The 14,176-nt window shown below is 52.8% G+C and overlaps 1 protein-coding gene across 1 annotated transcript; it reads right to left on the bottom strand.

Annotated features, from left to right (window-relative positions):
- Positions 1-5,391: 5,391 nt before the first annotated feature.
- Positions 5,392-11,011, bottom strand: LOC113506834. Its single transcript, XM_026889676.1, has 2 exons — positions 10,193-11,011; positions 5,392-10,116 (listed from the first exon to the last, which is right to left on the bottom strand). The coding sequence occupies exons 1-2, from the start codon at positions 11,009-11,011 to the stop codon at positions 5,392-5,394; spliced, it is 5,544 nt and encodes a 1,847-aa protein (XP_026745477.1).
- Positions 11,012-14,176: the final 3,165 nt, after the last annotated feature.

Here is a 14,176-nt window from a genome sequence, read left to right as displayed (position 1 = left end):
CTCATGGACACTTGTGTCAGATCAGGATCACAGTGTCAGACTCTTACTGACTAAACCTAACCGCCGGGTGACGTCAGCCGCGTTTGATGCCGGCACGTGGAGTTACATAGATATCACTACACTGTGCCGGCCGCGGGGATCCGCCGGCCGTTGAGTAGGGCCGGCGGCTCGCTTTCGCGTTGTTTTTGGAGGCCGACGTGTAAAGAGCGTCGGCCTCCTCGCCTCGTAATGGGGTCGCACCCGTCACACCGAAATGCGACCCCCCGTCGCGGGTCTGTTTTGACGGGCGATATGCACCCCCGTGCCTATCGCCCAGACCCTAGCTAGGGCGGCAAGTTGCGCTCGTGCGCAGCACGTCGCCGCCCCATACGACGTCGGCGTATGGCGGGCGCGCTGGGATCTTCTTCCCTCGCGCGCTCCGCCGCCTCCTTCTGGGACATGACCGTCTCGCAGAAGGAGGCTAGTGCGTTCCACGCTGCACGACTGCTGATGGCTGAAGCGACAACAGCCGGCAGCGCGGAAAGATCGTCCAAATTTAGCGCCGCCAGAAGGTCGGAGCGTTGCTCGGCAAAGGCCGGACATACGGCCAGAGTATGGAGTGCGGTATCGTCGACGTCACCGCACTCATGGCACGCAGTCGACTCCTCCCTCCTGACGACGCGGCACAGGTAATGCCCGAAGGCCCCGTGCCCGGTAAGAACTTGTGTGAGGCGGTAGGTTAACACACCATACCGCCTCTCCGCCCACGGTTGAAGGTGTGGGCGGATCGCCTCGCAGATAGCCCGCCCCGCCGTCGGTCTCGAAAGACGAATCTCCCAATTGCGAAATGTGACGAGGCGGGCTTGCCGTTTCCATAGCTCGCGCTGCCCCGGCGAGGGTTCAATGCCCCGGGACCGGAGCTCGGTGATGCGGGTGTAAATGTCCGCAAGCACCTTCGCTTCCAAATCCCAAGGCGGAGTCCCCGCCAAGGCAGTCGCGGCTTCATGCCCGACAGTGCGGTATGCACGGACGATCCTGTTGGCGACAGCGCGCTGCGCGCCAAGCAGGACCGCCCGACTGTCGGGCAACATCTTCTTTGCCCATATGGGTGCGCCGTAGAGGGCCATCGAGCGAATGACCCCCCCGTACAAACGGCGACACCCTACGTCGGGGCCCCCGACGTTTGGCAGTAACCTTCCGAGAGCAGTTGCGGCAGCCCGGAGTCTGGGCGCCAGCCTTCGGAAGTGCTCTCGGAAGTTGAGCCTCCCGTCGAGGACCAGACCTAAATACTTCATGGTACCTGACAGTGGGATACGGACACCTTCCACTGTCAGGCACGCGTCATCGTTGGTAGGGAGTGGGCTCCGGGGGCCGTGCAGCAAAAGCGCTTCGGTCTTCCCCAGAGCCACGTCCAATCCAAGCATCCGGATGCGACCCACGACGAGTTGCGTGCCGCAGGTCGCACGCCGGATGCATTCCGCGGGGTCGGAACCCCGCGCCAAGACCAGGGTGTCGTCCGCGTAGCAGACGACCCGCGTGCAGGGCAGGAGAGCACCTCGGAGGGTCCAATCGTACCCGATGTTCCACAAGAGGGGCCCCAAGACAGACCCCTGTGGAACACCGCGCCCGGTCTCCCACCTCTGCGGGCCGTTCTGCCCTACGAACGACACAAATCTCCCGGACAGGTAGTCCGCCACGACGCGCTGGAGATAGAGCGGCACCCCGTGGTATCGGAGCGCCGACTCTATACACTGATGCGGCAGCGAATTGAAGGCGTTGGCGATGTCAAGTGAAACAGCCACCGCCACGCCCCCCCGTGCCACCGCATCCGTGGCGAACTCTTGCACAACTTTAACGGCGTCCACTGTGGACCGCCTCGCCCTGAACCCGAATTGGCAGTCCGACAGACTCGGACCCGTCCTCTCCAAATGCCGGACGATGCGGGCAGCGATGACACGCTCAAAGAGCTTGCCCGCCTCGTCCAGCAGGACGATCGGCCGATAGCCCGAAGGCGAGTCTGCCGGACGCCCCTCCTTGCGTAGGAGTACCAACCGCCCCGTCTTCCATGTATCCGGGAATCTGCCCTCCTCCAAACAAGAGTTGAGCAGTCCCCGGAATCGACTTTCGAGTGGCCCCAGTGCCAGCGCAAGAGCGCGCGCCGGCACTCCGTCGGGGCCCGGGGCGGTCTTCTTCGGGCGAAGGCGGCTTATGGACGCCTCTAGTTCCCCCTCCGTGATGAGCTCCAGTGACTCTGGCGCCTGAGGCGCGGCCACCACTGGAGGGAGAATCTGTGTCCTGTCCGGGAATAGGGACGAGACTACGGCTTGGAGCAGCTGGGGCTCCATGGTCTCCGTGATCGGGGGCCCGTTGGCGCGGAGCTTGTTCCGCGCCGCAAGGTACGGGCGCCCCCACGGATCCCTATTGAGCTCCTCCAGCATCTCCTCTCTACCTGCTGCCTTGGCCTGTATAATGGCCAGGCGGAGATTGCTCCTTGCCGTGCGGTAAGCCTCATATAGCGAGGCCTCCCTCATCTCGTCCCAACCTGGTCTTCCGGCGTGCCTGGAGCGGTAGCGGGTTAGGCTCCGCTTTGCCCCAAAGCACGCCTCTCTGAGAGCTGCGATCTCAGGCGACCACCAGTAAACTGACCGGCGGTTCGGCCGCCTTCGGACGCGAGGCATCGCTGTGTCGCACACCAAAGTTAAGGTGCGACAAAATAGCTCTGCCTCGTCGTCAATTGAGCGGCCTGACACCGCCGGCATGCACCAATCGGCCACAATGGCCGCCTCGATCAGCAGCTCTCGATCCATCTTCTGTAGGGCCCATCGTGGGCTTCCCGAGTCCGGTGTAAAGCGCCGGATCCCGGGTCCCCCAGGAGTGGAAACGCTGAACCGTATATATCGGTGGTCCGATAGCGTCTCCACCTCCTCGACGCGCCAATCACGAACGCGCTCCGCAATAGACGGAGCGCAAAACGACACGTCGACGATGGACCCTCCGTTCTGCCGTACGCAGGTGTGGACCCTACCCCTATTCAGCAGGGCAAGGTCCAATCCGAGGGCCCACTCCTCCAATAGTTCCCCGCGCCGGTCGGTTGCCGGTTCCCCCCACGCTGTGCTCTTGGCGTTGAGGTCACCGAGCACGATGACCGGGCGAGGCGAAAGCGTCCGAACAAGGGCCTCGAGCTCGGCCATAAATGACTCGAACTCTGCCAGACCCCTGTTCGGCGAGAAGTAGACCCCTACCACTGCGTACGGCCCCCAAACAACTGCGACATATCCCGAACCCCTGCGGATGGTATGCAGGGGTCGGGAGTCCGCGCCACAGGCGCTTATGACGGCGACGGAGCCGTCGAGGTCCCCCGCCCAATTGGGACGAGGGGCAACAAAGTATGGCTCCGCCGCCACTCCAATATCAATGCTCCACTGCGCCAGCGACTGGAGAAACAGATCCTGCGCGCCGGCGCAGTGGTTCAAGTTCCCCTGGAGGAGGAAGTGTGGACGGACGTTATCCATTATTGTTCGTCCATCCGTTCCTCCTCACAGGGGTGCGCCTGTGATGTGGCCGCAATGGGCACTTTCCCCATTGCGGCCATCTTCTTCTTGATAAGTGCCGGGGGAGCACATCCCCGGCTGCCCATCTGGTGGGCGGCATTGCGGCCGAGCTCGGCGCATATGGCGCACTTGGCTGGCGCCTTGCACTCCACTGCCTTGTGCCCGGGCATCGCGCAGCGGTAACACAACCCACTGCGGTCTGTGGGGCACATGCACACTGGCCTGGTGTGGCCTAGTGCGAGGCAGCGGAAGCACTTCATGGGCCGTGCATCATAACCAAAAATAGTATCTGTTTAGCAAGTTGTGTATAAATCCCTTCAGTGGTTTTTGCCAGAAAGAGGAACATATATCCATACATAAAAAAACTCTCGCGTTTATAATATTAGTAGGATAAACTACTTATATTATTAACGCGAAAAGTCAGCGAAAGTCCCACACTGGGTTCGTTCCCACACACATATATTTTTGTAAAAAGAAACTCGTTTGACTAACAATTGTTGTCATCGACATTACTAGGAAAGGGTTCAACCGTACTCAATTTGTTTAGGTAGTTAACTAAAGGTAAACACTTTTGGTGTGTCTTGTTGTCTAAAAACTCAGTTTAAAAATAAAACTTGACTAAAAACAACAATAAAAATTGTTTATTAAAGTTGTTTATTTATTTTATGTGTTTATATAAACAGGCATACCAAGATTGTTTACCTTTTGTTGTGGGCGCGGTCGACCAATGGCCACGAGGTAGCTGTTAGACTACGGTCGCGGCGGTCGACTGCCCGGGGACGGTGTCCCACAGTGTTTGGTACGTGCGTAGCTTGCGCTGGTGCGCACGTACCCCACGCACCCCTCTGTGCGTAAACTAGAGAAACCAATTGAAGAGGGTACCGAGGTACCGAGGTGCGACGTCATACACCCCACGTCTCTACTAGAGGATTTTGAAGAAAACGCCAATAAAATCTTCCAAAAAACGGCTCGGAGATTCGCCAATAATTCTTGAGTGATGTCTAGTGTGTCTCGTTCCGAAGCTGAGCTGCGACTGAATTGCGACGGAAAGCCCCGCTGCTTTTATACAGCGAGACTTTACCGCCGTGTGCGCCACTCCAATACGAATCTTATTCGTTTTATTTTTAACTTTGGCGAACCTCTTAAACCTTTATTTATTCATAAAATTGACATCTGATTTACAATACTACAGTTTGTTATCACATAATATAGTTAGTTACATTTAAATAACACCTTTTAAAGGACTTAACTACTTACATTTATTATTTATCGACCCAGAAACACCAAAATACCAGCCGTCTTATTGGAGTCATTTACACATTTGTTCATAACTTTTTACTCCGACGGCCGATCTTCAAAATTCCAACGGATTTGGCGTTTCTGGGCGATTTCCAATAAGATATTCACCCTTACATTTAAAAACAACTTAAAGTAAAAAAGTCAATTTTACAATTCTTATTACGCAACCATTAACTTTCATAGTTCAACAATTTTACACTTAATAACTTTAAAAATCGGACACAAATGTGACAATAGTCTATGATAACGTAAATAACAACAATTAGAAATATAAACAATAATAAAAAATATGTAAAATCCTATTTCTAATTCACTATATGTCTGTGGGGCGGGCCGCGATGTGCGCGGTACCCCACACCTTTCTTTGCCGGCGGCAGCGCGGCGCCTTACTTTGGGTTGTTGATACTATTATAACTAATAACAACTTAACCTAACCAACGTAAATTACAAAAAATAAACAAAAATGCAAATATCTTATTTCTAATGAAAAATGTGTGTGAGGCGGACCGCGATGTGCGCGGTACCCCACACCATTTGCCGGCGATAGCGCGGCACCTTACTTTTAGTCGCCGACATTCTCCCCCTCGTGCGTCGCACCATCCTCCTGGCTCGGCGATTCTCCCGGCACCAGCAGCACCACTCGCGAACTGGGTCTCCGCAGCACGCCGCCTCTGGTCCCGACGTCGACGATCCTGGTTCTTCCATCTGGGCCTGGATACACTTGCACGATTCTTCCACGGGGCCAGGTGTCCCTTGGTAGGGTGTGGTCGACGATCAGCACGATGTCGCCGACCCTCAGGTCGGTGGGCGAGGTTCCACCTCGAGTCTTCCTTGGCAGCAGGGTCGGCAGGTACTCGCGCAGCCAGCGTTGCCAAAAGTGATCGGCAAGCCGCTGCGTCGCCTTCCAGGTGTGTCGTCCCACCAGCTCGTTGTCGCCGAAGTGGCCGAGTCTCGCAGTGCCGCAGGAGCGTCCAAGGAGGAAGTGGTTTGGAGTGAGCGCTTCCTCCTCGGGATTCTCGGAGAGGTGAGTCAGCGGTCGTGAATTCACCGTGTGTTCAGCTTCCAGCAGGAGGGTGAGAAGGACCTCCTCTCGTGGATGTCTTTCGTGTAGAGTGGCGTCCAGTGCGGTTTTTATGGAGCGCACCAGACGTTCCCAAGCGCCGCCCATGTTTGGCGCGCCAGGTGGGATGAACTTCCATTGTATGTCGATCTTCTCGGCTTCAGAAGTTAGGTCTTCTTTGTTCATTCCCTGCAGCGCCTCCTGAAGTTCACGGTTGGCGCCGACGAAGTTGGTCCCGTTGTCCGAGTATATAGTCTTCGGCATTCCTCTTCTTGCAGCGAACCTCCGGAGAGCCAACATCATACTGTCGGTTGACAGTGACGGAACCAGCTCGATGTGCACCGCTCGCGTCGTAAGGCACGTGAACAGAGCGCCCCATCTCTTCTCGTGGTGTCTTGCCACCGTGACGGAGAGCGGCCCGAAGTAGTCGACGCCAGTGCATGTAAAGGGTGGACAACTGTGCGTCAGACGTTCGACGGGCAGGTTCCCCGTCGGCAGCTCTCCAGGCTTCCCTCTTCTTGCTCTGCACCATTGACATTGATGCTGGACAGTCTTCAATGCTGAGCGTAGCCCCAGCACCCAATATCGTTGACGGACCTCGTTCATCACCGTGGCGTGGTTCCCATGATTGAAGCGACGGTGGTAGTCTTCCAAGATAAGTCTTCCAATCAGGTCTTTACTGTCGAGCACGATGGGCCGTATGAAATTCCTCGAGACGCCCTGAATCGCGTCGATTCTTCCTTTAACTCGCAGCAGGTCTTCATCTAATACCACGTCGAGTCGTTTCAACTTGCTGTTGCCCTCGAGTTGCTTCCCCTTCTGCAAGTGTCGTATTTCTTCGTGGAAGCTTCTCTCTTGACTCTCCCTCAGCAACAACTTCTCGGCCTGCTCCAGCAGCTCCGGACTGAGGGGTATGTATCTTCTTTCTTCCTTCGAGGACGTCGGTCGCCTTCCCACTCCCGGCGCCTTCTTCTTGATGACCCGGCATGTCGGGTCGGTCTTGCATGCGTTGACCCGGCCTATGGGACGGCAGAGTTGAATGAATTGCAGCACCCTCGCCGTTGCCCGCTGAAGTCTCTTCCATGACGAGAATCTTTCTGGCTTTGGAGTCCGGCTGACGACGCTCGCTGTAGTCACGACGTCCGTCGACTTTTCTTCGCCCGTGGTCTCCTTCCTGAAGGTCCTCGCTGCTGGCCAATGAGCTTCTTCTTGTCGCAGGAAGTCAGGCCCGGTGTACCAGCGATGCTTGTTGTCGAAGTTGTCCGGCACGTCACGCGTCGCGTCGTCCGCAGGGTTGTGCGCCGTAGGCACCCATCTCCAGTCCTGTGGCTTGGTGAGGTCTTCAATTTCTGCTAGTCGGTGAGCCACGAACGTCTTGAAGGTCCTCGGGTCCGTCTTGATCCAGGAGAGCACGATGCTGGAGTCCGTCCAGAAGGTCTTCTTGCTCGCCTTCAGGTCCATTTCCTCTTCTACAGCGTGCGCCAGCCGGCTTCCGAGGAGGGCAGCTTGCAGCTCAAGTCTGGGAACTGACACAGGTTTCAACGGTGTGACTCTCACCTTCGCTGCCACCAGATTGACGAGGTAGGTCCCGTCACTTTCTTGCGCTCGCCAGTAGACTGCAGCTGCATACGCCGTTTCACTCGCATCCGTGAAGGTGTGCAGCTCCCCCTCGGTGCTACGTGGAGCCAGACATCTCGGGATCTGAAGGCCCTGCAGGAGCTTCATCTTCTCCAGGTAGACCTTCCAAGTTTCGTGATCCTGGTCTGCGATCTCTTCGTCCCAGCCGATGCCACTGCGCCAGATGTTCTGCAGTAACTTCTTACCTTGAATCAGGACCGGTGATGCCAGTCCCAGCGGGTCGAAGGTAGACATGACCGCACTGGTAACTTCCCTTTTCGTTGGCACCTTGAAACCTCTCGCTATCTCCTCCGGCGTGTTCCGAAGGTTCGCCCTGAATCCGATGGAGTCCTTCTCTGTGAACCAGCGTAGTCCTAGGGTCTTCTCTTCCTTCTCCCCGAGGTTGACCTCGACCTTCTCTGTCATCTCGGTCCTGACTCGGTGCAGCAGCTCAGGTTGGTTGGACGCCCATCCCCTGAGTTCGAAGCCCGCCTTCTTGTGGATGAAATCTACCTGTGCTGTCACCCTTCTTAGGTCCTCTTCTGTGTGGAAGCTGTGCAGGTAGTCGTCCATATAGTGGTTCAGCTCGATCGCCCTTGCTGCTTCTGGATATTCTTCTTGGAAGTCAGCTGCGTTTCTGTTCTTCACGTAGATGGCTGTGCTCGGAGACGAAGTCGCGCCGAAGATAACAGATGTCATCCTATACTCCTTCGGCGACACATCGCGTCGATCTCCTCGCCACAGGAAACGCAGGCTGTCTCGATCTTCTGGCCTTATACGTACCTGCAGAAACATTTCCTTAATGTCTGCTGCAACCACCAAGGGTCCCTGCCGGAACCTCAGCAGTACGCCGAAGAGTGACTGCAGCAGGTCTGGCCCTGGCAGCAGGGCATCGTTGAGGCTCTTTCCTCCGGACCTCGCTGCCGCGTCGAACACGATCCTAATCTTCTTCTTCAAAGGATGCACGACGGCGAAGTGTGGCAGGTACCATTTCTTCTTGGTGTCTTCTGGTTGCGCTGGAGCCTCTTCTGCATACCCGCTGTCCAGAAGATGTTCCATCTGCCGACCGTATTCCTCCTTCAGCTGAGGGTCCTTGTCTATCTTCTTTTCAATGTTGGCCAGACGGTTTTTTGCAGAAGTATAACTGTCTGGCATCCTTTCTTCTGGGTTCCTCCACAGCAGACCGGCCTCGAAGCGCCCGTCTTCCAATCTTCTGCAGGTCTTCTCTAGGATGGCGATGGCCTGTCCCTCGGCGTCCGTTGAGGGTCTGCGTGGCTGCACACCAAGCGCCTCGATCGCGAAGTGATCCTTGATGACCTGGTGCATCTCTTCTTCTGGTGAGCTGACAGTAAGGCAAGTGTTAATAAACTGCACCCTTTTTATTGCACCACTGTCGGTACCGTGCAACACCCAGCCGAGTCCTGTCCTGGAGGCAACCGGTTCACCTGGCTTCCCTTTTCTTACTTCCCGGGATACGATCAGCTCCCAGTTGTCTTGCCCGATGAGTAGTTGCGGTCGCTCTCCCTCGTAGTATAGGGCGTCGGAGAGCTTCGTCAGGTGCTTGCAGCGCTCAATTCTTCCCTTTTCTAGGAACTGTGGCGCCAGCTTGAGTCCTTCCATGGTCCGGACTCCTCTCAAGATCTTCTTGGCCCCTTGGTGTACGCCTTTCACAGCCAGGTCCAGCAGCTGTGAGTCCTTCTTCTGGATGAGCCTGCCGCCAACTGTCTCGATCGTCAGCTCCTCCCTTCTGCCATGAGCGCCAACCTCTTCGGCGACCTTCTGATCCAGCAGCGTCACCGTCGACCCCTCATCCATGAGGGCCAGGAACTCTTTGGAGCCCTTGGTACCGTAGACCTCTACTGGCACCATCTTCAGGTAGGCTCGTGTGCTGCTCACCGTGTTCACGGCCGCCATGACCGCTGCTGCCTCAGTAGCGTCCTTGCTACTTGAGGCCTCTTCTTGTGCTTCTGCATGAAGCAGGTGATGGTGCCACCTCTTGCAGGTCTTGCACGGAGGCTTGCGACACATCTCCTTCCGATGTCTTCCTTGTAGGCACTTGAAACATACCCCGCTCCTCTTCACGGCCGCCCATCGGTCTTGCACCGAACTCTTCTGGAACTTGCGGCATTCCAGCAGCGCATGTTCGCCCTCACACATCGGACACTTCCTTTCGGTTCGCCTGGGCTCCCGCTCCTGCGAGTCCCGCGTAACGTGTGAGGCGTGCTTGACTATCTTCCTGTTTCTTTCTTCCAGCGCGGCGAAGGCTCCACACTTGTCGGCCTCCTGGTTCAGGAACCTGCTGATGAGATTCAAGTCCGAAAACTCACCATCATCCGTGGCTGCAGTGTAGTCGTACCACCGGAACTTGAGTACTGTTGGTAGCTTCTCAACAATACACTTCACGATCTCCGGTGAGTGCAGGTACTGCGGCTTCTTGAGTCCCTTGATGGCCGCCACGCTGTTGTTTACTTGACTGGCGAACACGCAGATTTCCCTGGGGTTTTCCGATATCCGCGCCAGGGTCTTCACCTTCTCCAGCTCCGCCAGGATCAAGGCATCCGGTCTCCCGAACCTCCTCTTCAACGCCTGCATGACCTCTTCTGCAGATGCCTCCGAGTACAGAAGACTTCTGATAGCTTCTCTGGCGTTGCCCTTCAGCGCTCTTCTTAGTCGCGCCATATTCTACGTTGCTGAACATGTGAGCTGTGTCCTCGTAGACCACCTTGAAGGCCATCCACTCGCTGCTGTTGCCGTCGAAGTACGGTAACTCGTGGATATACTTCGGCTGCCCCGTCGCACCTTCTCGGCTTGAGAAGGCTTCCTTGAGAGCAGCAGTCAGCGCCTGGATCCCGTTGAAAGCACCTCCTGCAGAAGCCTCTTCTTCTGGCTTCACCTTCTGATCTTCTGCTGGTCGCTGTCCTGGGTCCACATCCGCTGTCTTGGTGGTTTCATGTAGCACCGACGTCTCGATCCAGTTCTTGACGTGGGCTGTCCTTTCTTCTTCCAGGTCTTCATCTTCTTCCATGGAGTCCTCGTCCTCGCACTGCGTCAGCTCCAAGCGGATGCGTGCTAATCTTGCCGCCGCCTGAGCCTGCTCCAGCTCCAGGCTTGCCAGTTCTTCCCTGGCTGCTAGCTCCTTTCTTCTGGCCGAGGAACTCGTCGTCTTCGTAGACCTGGCTCGGCGACCGACCCCCATTGGTTTCAGAGTTGCGGAGGAACCCGGCAACCCCTTCCCCAGGGCCTCTTCTGGGGTCTTCTTGTTCGCCTTCTTCGCGGCCTTGCTCTTCTCTGATGCCGCCGTGGTCGCAGTCTCCTTAGTCGCTTCGGTGGTGGTAGTGTACTCCGTTGCTGTTGTTCCGGAAGAAGTAGTTGCTTCTGATGAAGGTGCCTTAGCTGGTGATGTCGCAGACGTGGCCCCTTCTGGCCCTGACGATGGAGCCGCCGCGTCCAAAGGACGGGACGGAGGGCGCAAGGGAACATCCTTCTGAGACCTGGTCACCGGCATCTTGCAGTCTTCAATCTTCTTTCTTCTTGCAACCTCTTCTTAGGTTTCGAGGGATCCGGCTCGAAGGACCAACTTTTGTGGGCGCGGTCGACCAATGGCCACGAGGTAGCTGTTAGACTACGGTCGCGGCGGTCGACTGCCCGGGGACGGTGTCCCACAGTGTTTGGTACGTGCGTAGCTTGCGCTGGTGCGCACGTACCCCACGCACCCCTCTGTGCGTAAACTAGAGAAACCAATTGAAGAGGGTACCGAGGTACCGAGGTGCGACGTCATACACCCCACGTCTCTACTAGAGGATTTTGAAGAAAACGCCAATAAAATCTTCCAAAAAACGGCTCGGAGATTCGCCAATAATTCTTGAGTGATGTCTAGTGTGTCTCGTTCCGAAGCTGAGCTGCGACTGAATTGCGACGGAAAGCCCCGCTGCTTTTATACAGCGAGACTTTACCGCCGTGTGCGCCACTCCAATACGAATCTTATTCGTTTTATTTTTAACTTTGGCGAACCTCTTAAACCTTTATTTATTCATAAAATTGACATCTGATTTACAATACTACAGTTTGTTATCACATAATATAGTTAGTTACATTTAAATAACACCTTTTAAAGGACTTAACTACTTACATTTATTATTTATCGACCCAGAAACACCAAAATACCAGCCGTCTTATTGGAGTCATTTACACATTTGTTCATAACTTTTTACTCCGACGGCCGATCTTCAAAATTCCAACGGATTTGGCGTTTCTGGGCGATTTCCAATAAGATATTCACCCTTACATTTAAAAACAACTTAAAGTAAAAAAGTCAATTTTACAATTCTTATTACGCAACCATTAACTTTCATAGTTCAACAATTTTACACTTAATAACTTTAAAAATCGGACACAAATGTGACAATAGTCTATGATAACGTAAATAACAACAATTAGAAATATAAACAATAATAAAAAATATGTAAAATCCTATTTCTAATTCACTATATGTCTGTGGGGCGGGCCGCGATGTGCGCGGTACCCCACACCTTTCTTTGCCGGCGGCAGCGCGGCGCCTTACTTTGGGTTGTTGATACTATTATAACTAATAACAACTTAACCTAACCAACGTAAATTACAAAAAATAAACAAAAATGCAAATATCTTATTTCTAATGAAAAATGTGTGTGAGGCGGACCGCGATGTGCGCGGTACCCCACACCATTTGCCGGCGATAGCGCGGCACCTTACTTTTAGTCGCCGACACCTTTAGTTAACTACCTAAACATATGCAGTATAGTATCATTTTAATTTTAAAAAAAACGACTCCCGCGGTAATTAATCCTAAAGACACCCAGACTCAGGACAAGCATTCTTAGATAACACAAATACTTGTACGTCGCGGCGATCGAACCCGCGACTGGCGCGTTTTGGCGTGGTGCCCTCATCTACTCGGCTATCCGTGCCGTACTATTCTGCACTCCTGCCACGAAAACGCCATGGAGGGTTATGTCTGATGATTTGGTCATTGCGACCGATACAGTCTCGAACACTCGTCCACTTTATATAGCCTGTTTGTAAACCATTGGACCCCTACAGTAGGGCAATAAGTTTCCCATGTTTAACATTCTCGTAAACCTAAGAAACCACTAAATTTCCCATTGTTTCGCACTTGCGAATCTTATTGCCCTGTGGCAGGCGTTCGACATAGTTATCAAAAATAACGGTGCGCTAAGAAAATTTGAATACAATTGCCGTTCCGACTGCAAATATCGATCTACCCACATTACTGTAATAATAATCGTCATGCAAAGGTAACTGTTAAAACAGCCAGGAACATTGATTTGCAGAAGCGATTTAACTTATTGTTTTGAGTACCTGTCAATATTAATCTAAAATAACACATAGTTAATCATTGACAGATACTAGTAATACCCTAATAAAAATAAATAAATATAATGATAAGGGTTAAATCATTGTAAAGGTAAGGATAAGGATGAAAGTATTACGACTTTACGAGTATCTCATAAGTAAAAAAAAAGCCATTAATGATATAAGTACTCAATTTTAAACAATGATGCTATTTCATAATTTCAAGCAGTATCTGAGGAGCTATTTAGATAATTCCTACGTTGTTATACACTCACTTCTCTTGTTTGTTTGTTTGCCTTTCCGGTCGGATGCGGTCAGTTTGCAACTCAATTTTGAAGCACTTGCCTATAAGTTAGCAGGCTGAAATTTTCAAGGTAGTTTCAAACTCGATGACAGTGTAATTTACAACTATACAAAGACTGGACCGCAATTGATGACATTTGAATGGAGTGACATTTAAAAACGTGGGTTTTTAGTTAAAATTGTAACATAACTTCGTAGCAAAATAATGATTGTTGTTGTTCAGCAGCCTGCGTATGTTATATCCTGTAATATCATAGCTACGCGAAAGAAAACAAGAGCAACGGCTAGTCAAGCATACAATTATTAACACTTGCATGATTGGAGAAACTACTTAGTGCGAGAGTCGTTTTCTAAGCGTCTAAAATTCGATTCCCGATTTTAAATATTACATACGTGCGTGAATATTAACAAATTTACCTATACCTACTAATATTATAAATGCGAAAGTAACTCTGTCTGTCCGTCTGTCTGTCTGTTACGCTTTCACGTCTAATCCACTGAGCCGATTTAAATGAAATTAGGTACAGAGATAGAGTTGACCTTCAGAAAGAACATAGGATAGTTTTTATCCAGGACTTTAGAAAATTTCTCTTGGAAACGCGATACAACCGACATCGACGCGGGCGAAGCCGTACACGCCAGACAGAGTGTACGCGACGTGTTGCGGGTTTGTATAAGAGAAGCGAATGCTTGTCGAGGGGTTTCACAAACATTCAAGTCACACGCACAAAGACACCCAGACTCAGGACACGCATTCGTGGATCACACAAACCGTCGTCCTACGCTGGGTCGGACCCGCGACGCGGTGCGCACGGCATGTGTGACGTGCAGACCTGAACCACTCGGCTATGGATGCACTTTTGAACACTTACTTCATGTCATTAGAACATTTAGTTTGATTTGATGTACCGTCTCGACTATTCAGTTTAGCCAGAACCAATTTGTTTATTAAATTCCCAACTGTTTATACATCATTAATTTAAATTGAAGCCAACTGTTTATTTAAATAATAATA

The sequence above is a fragment of the Trichoplusia ni genome (genome assembly GCF_003590095.1).
Source record: "Trichoplusia ni isolate ovarian cell line Hi5 chromosome 26 unlocalized genomic scaffold, tn1 tig00003837_group25, whole genome shotgun sequence".
Lineage (NCBI taxonomy): Eukaryota > Metazoa > Arthropoda > Insecta > Lepidoptera > Noctuidae > Trichoplusia > Trichoplusia ni.
The sequence above is the reverse complement of the archived record's forward strand: the minus strand, read 5'-3'. Positions and strand labels throughout refer to the sequence as shown.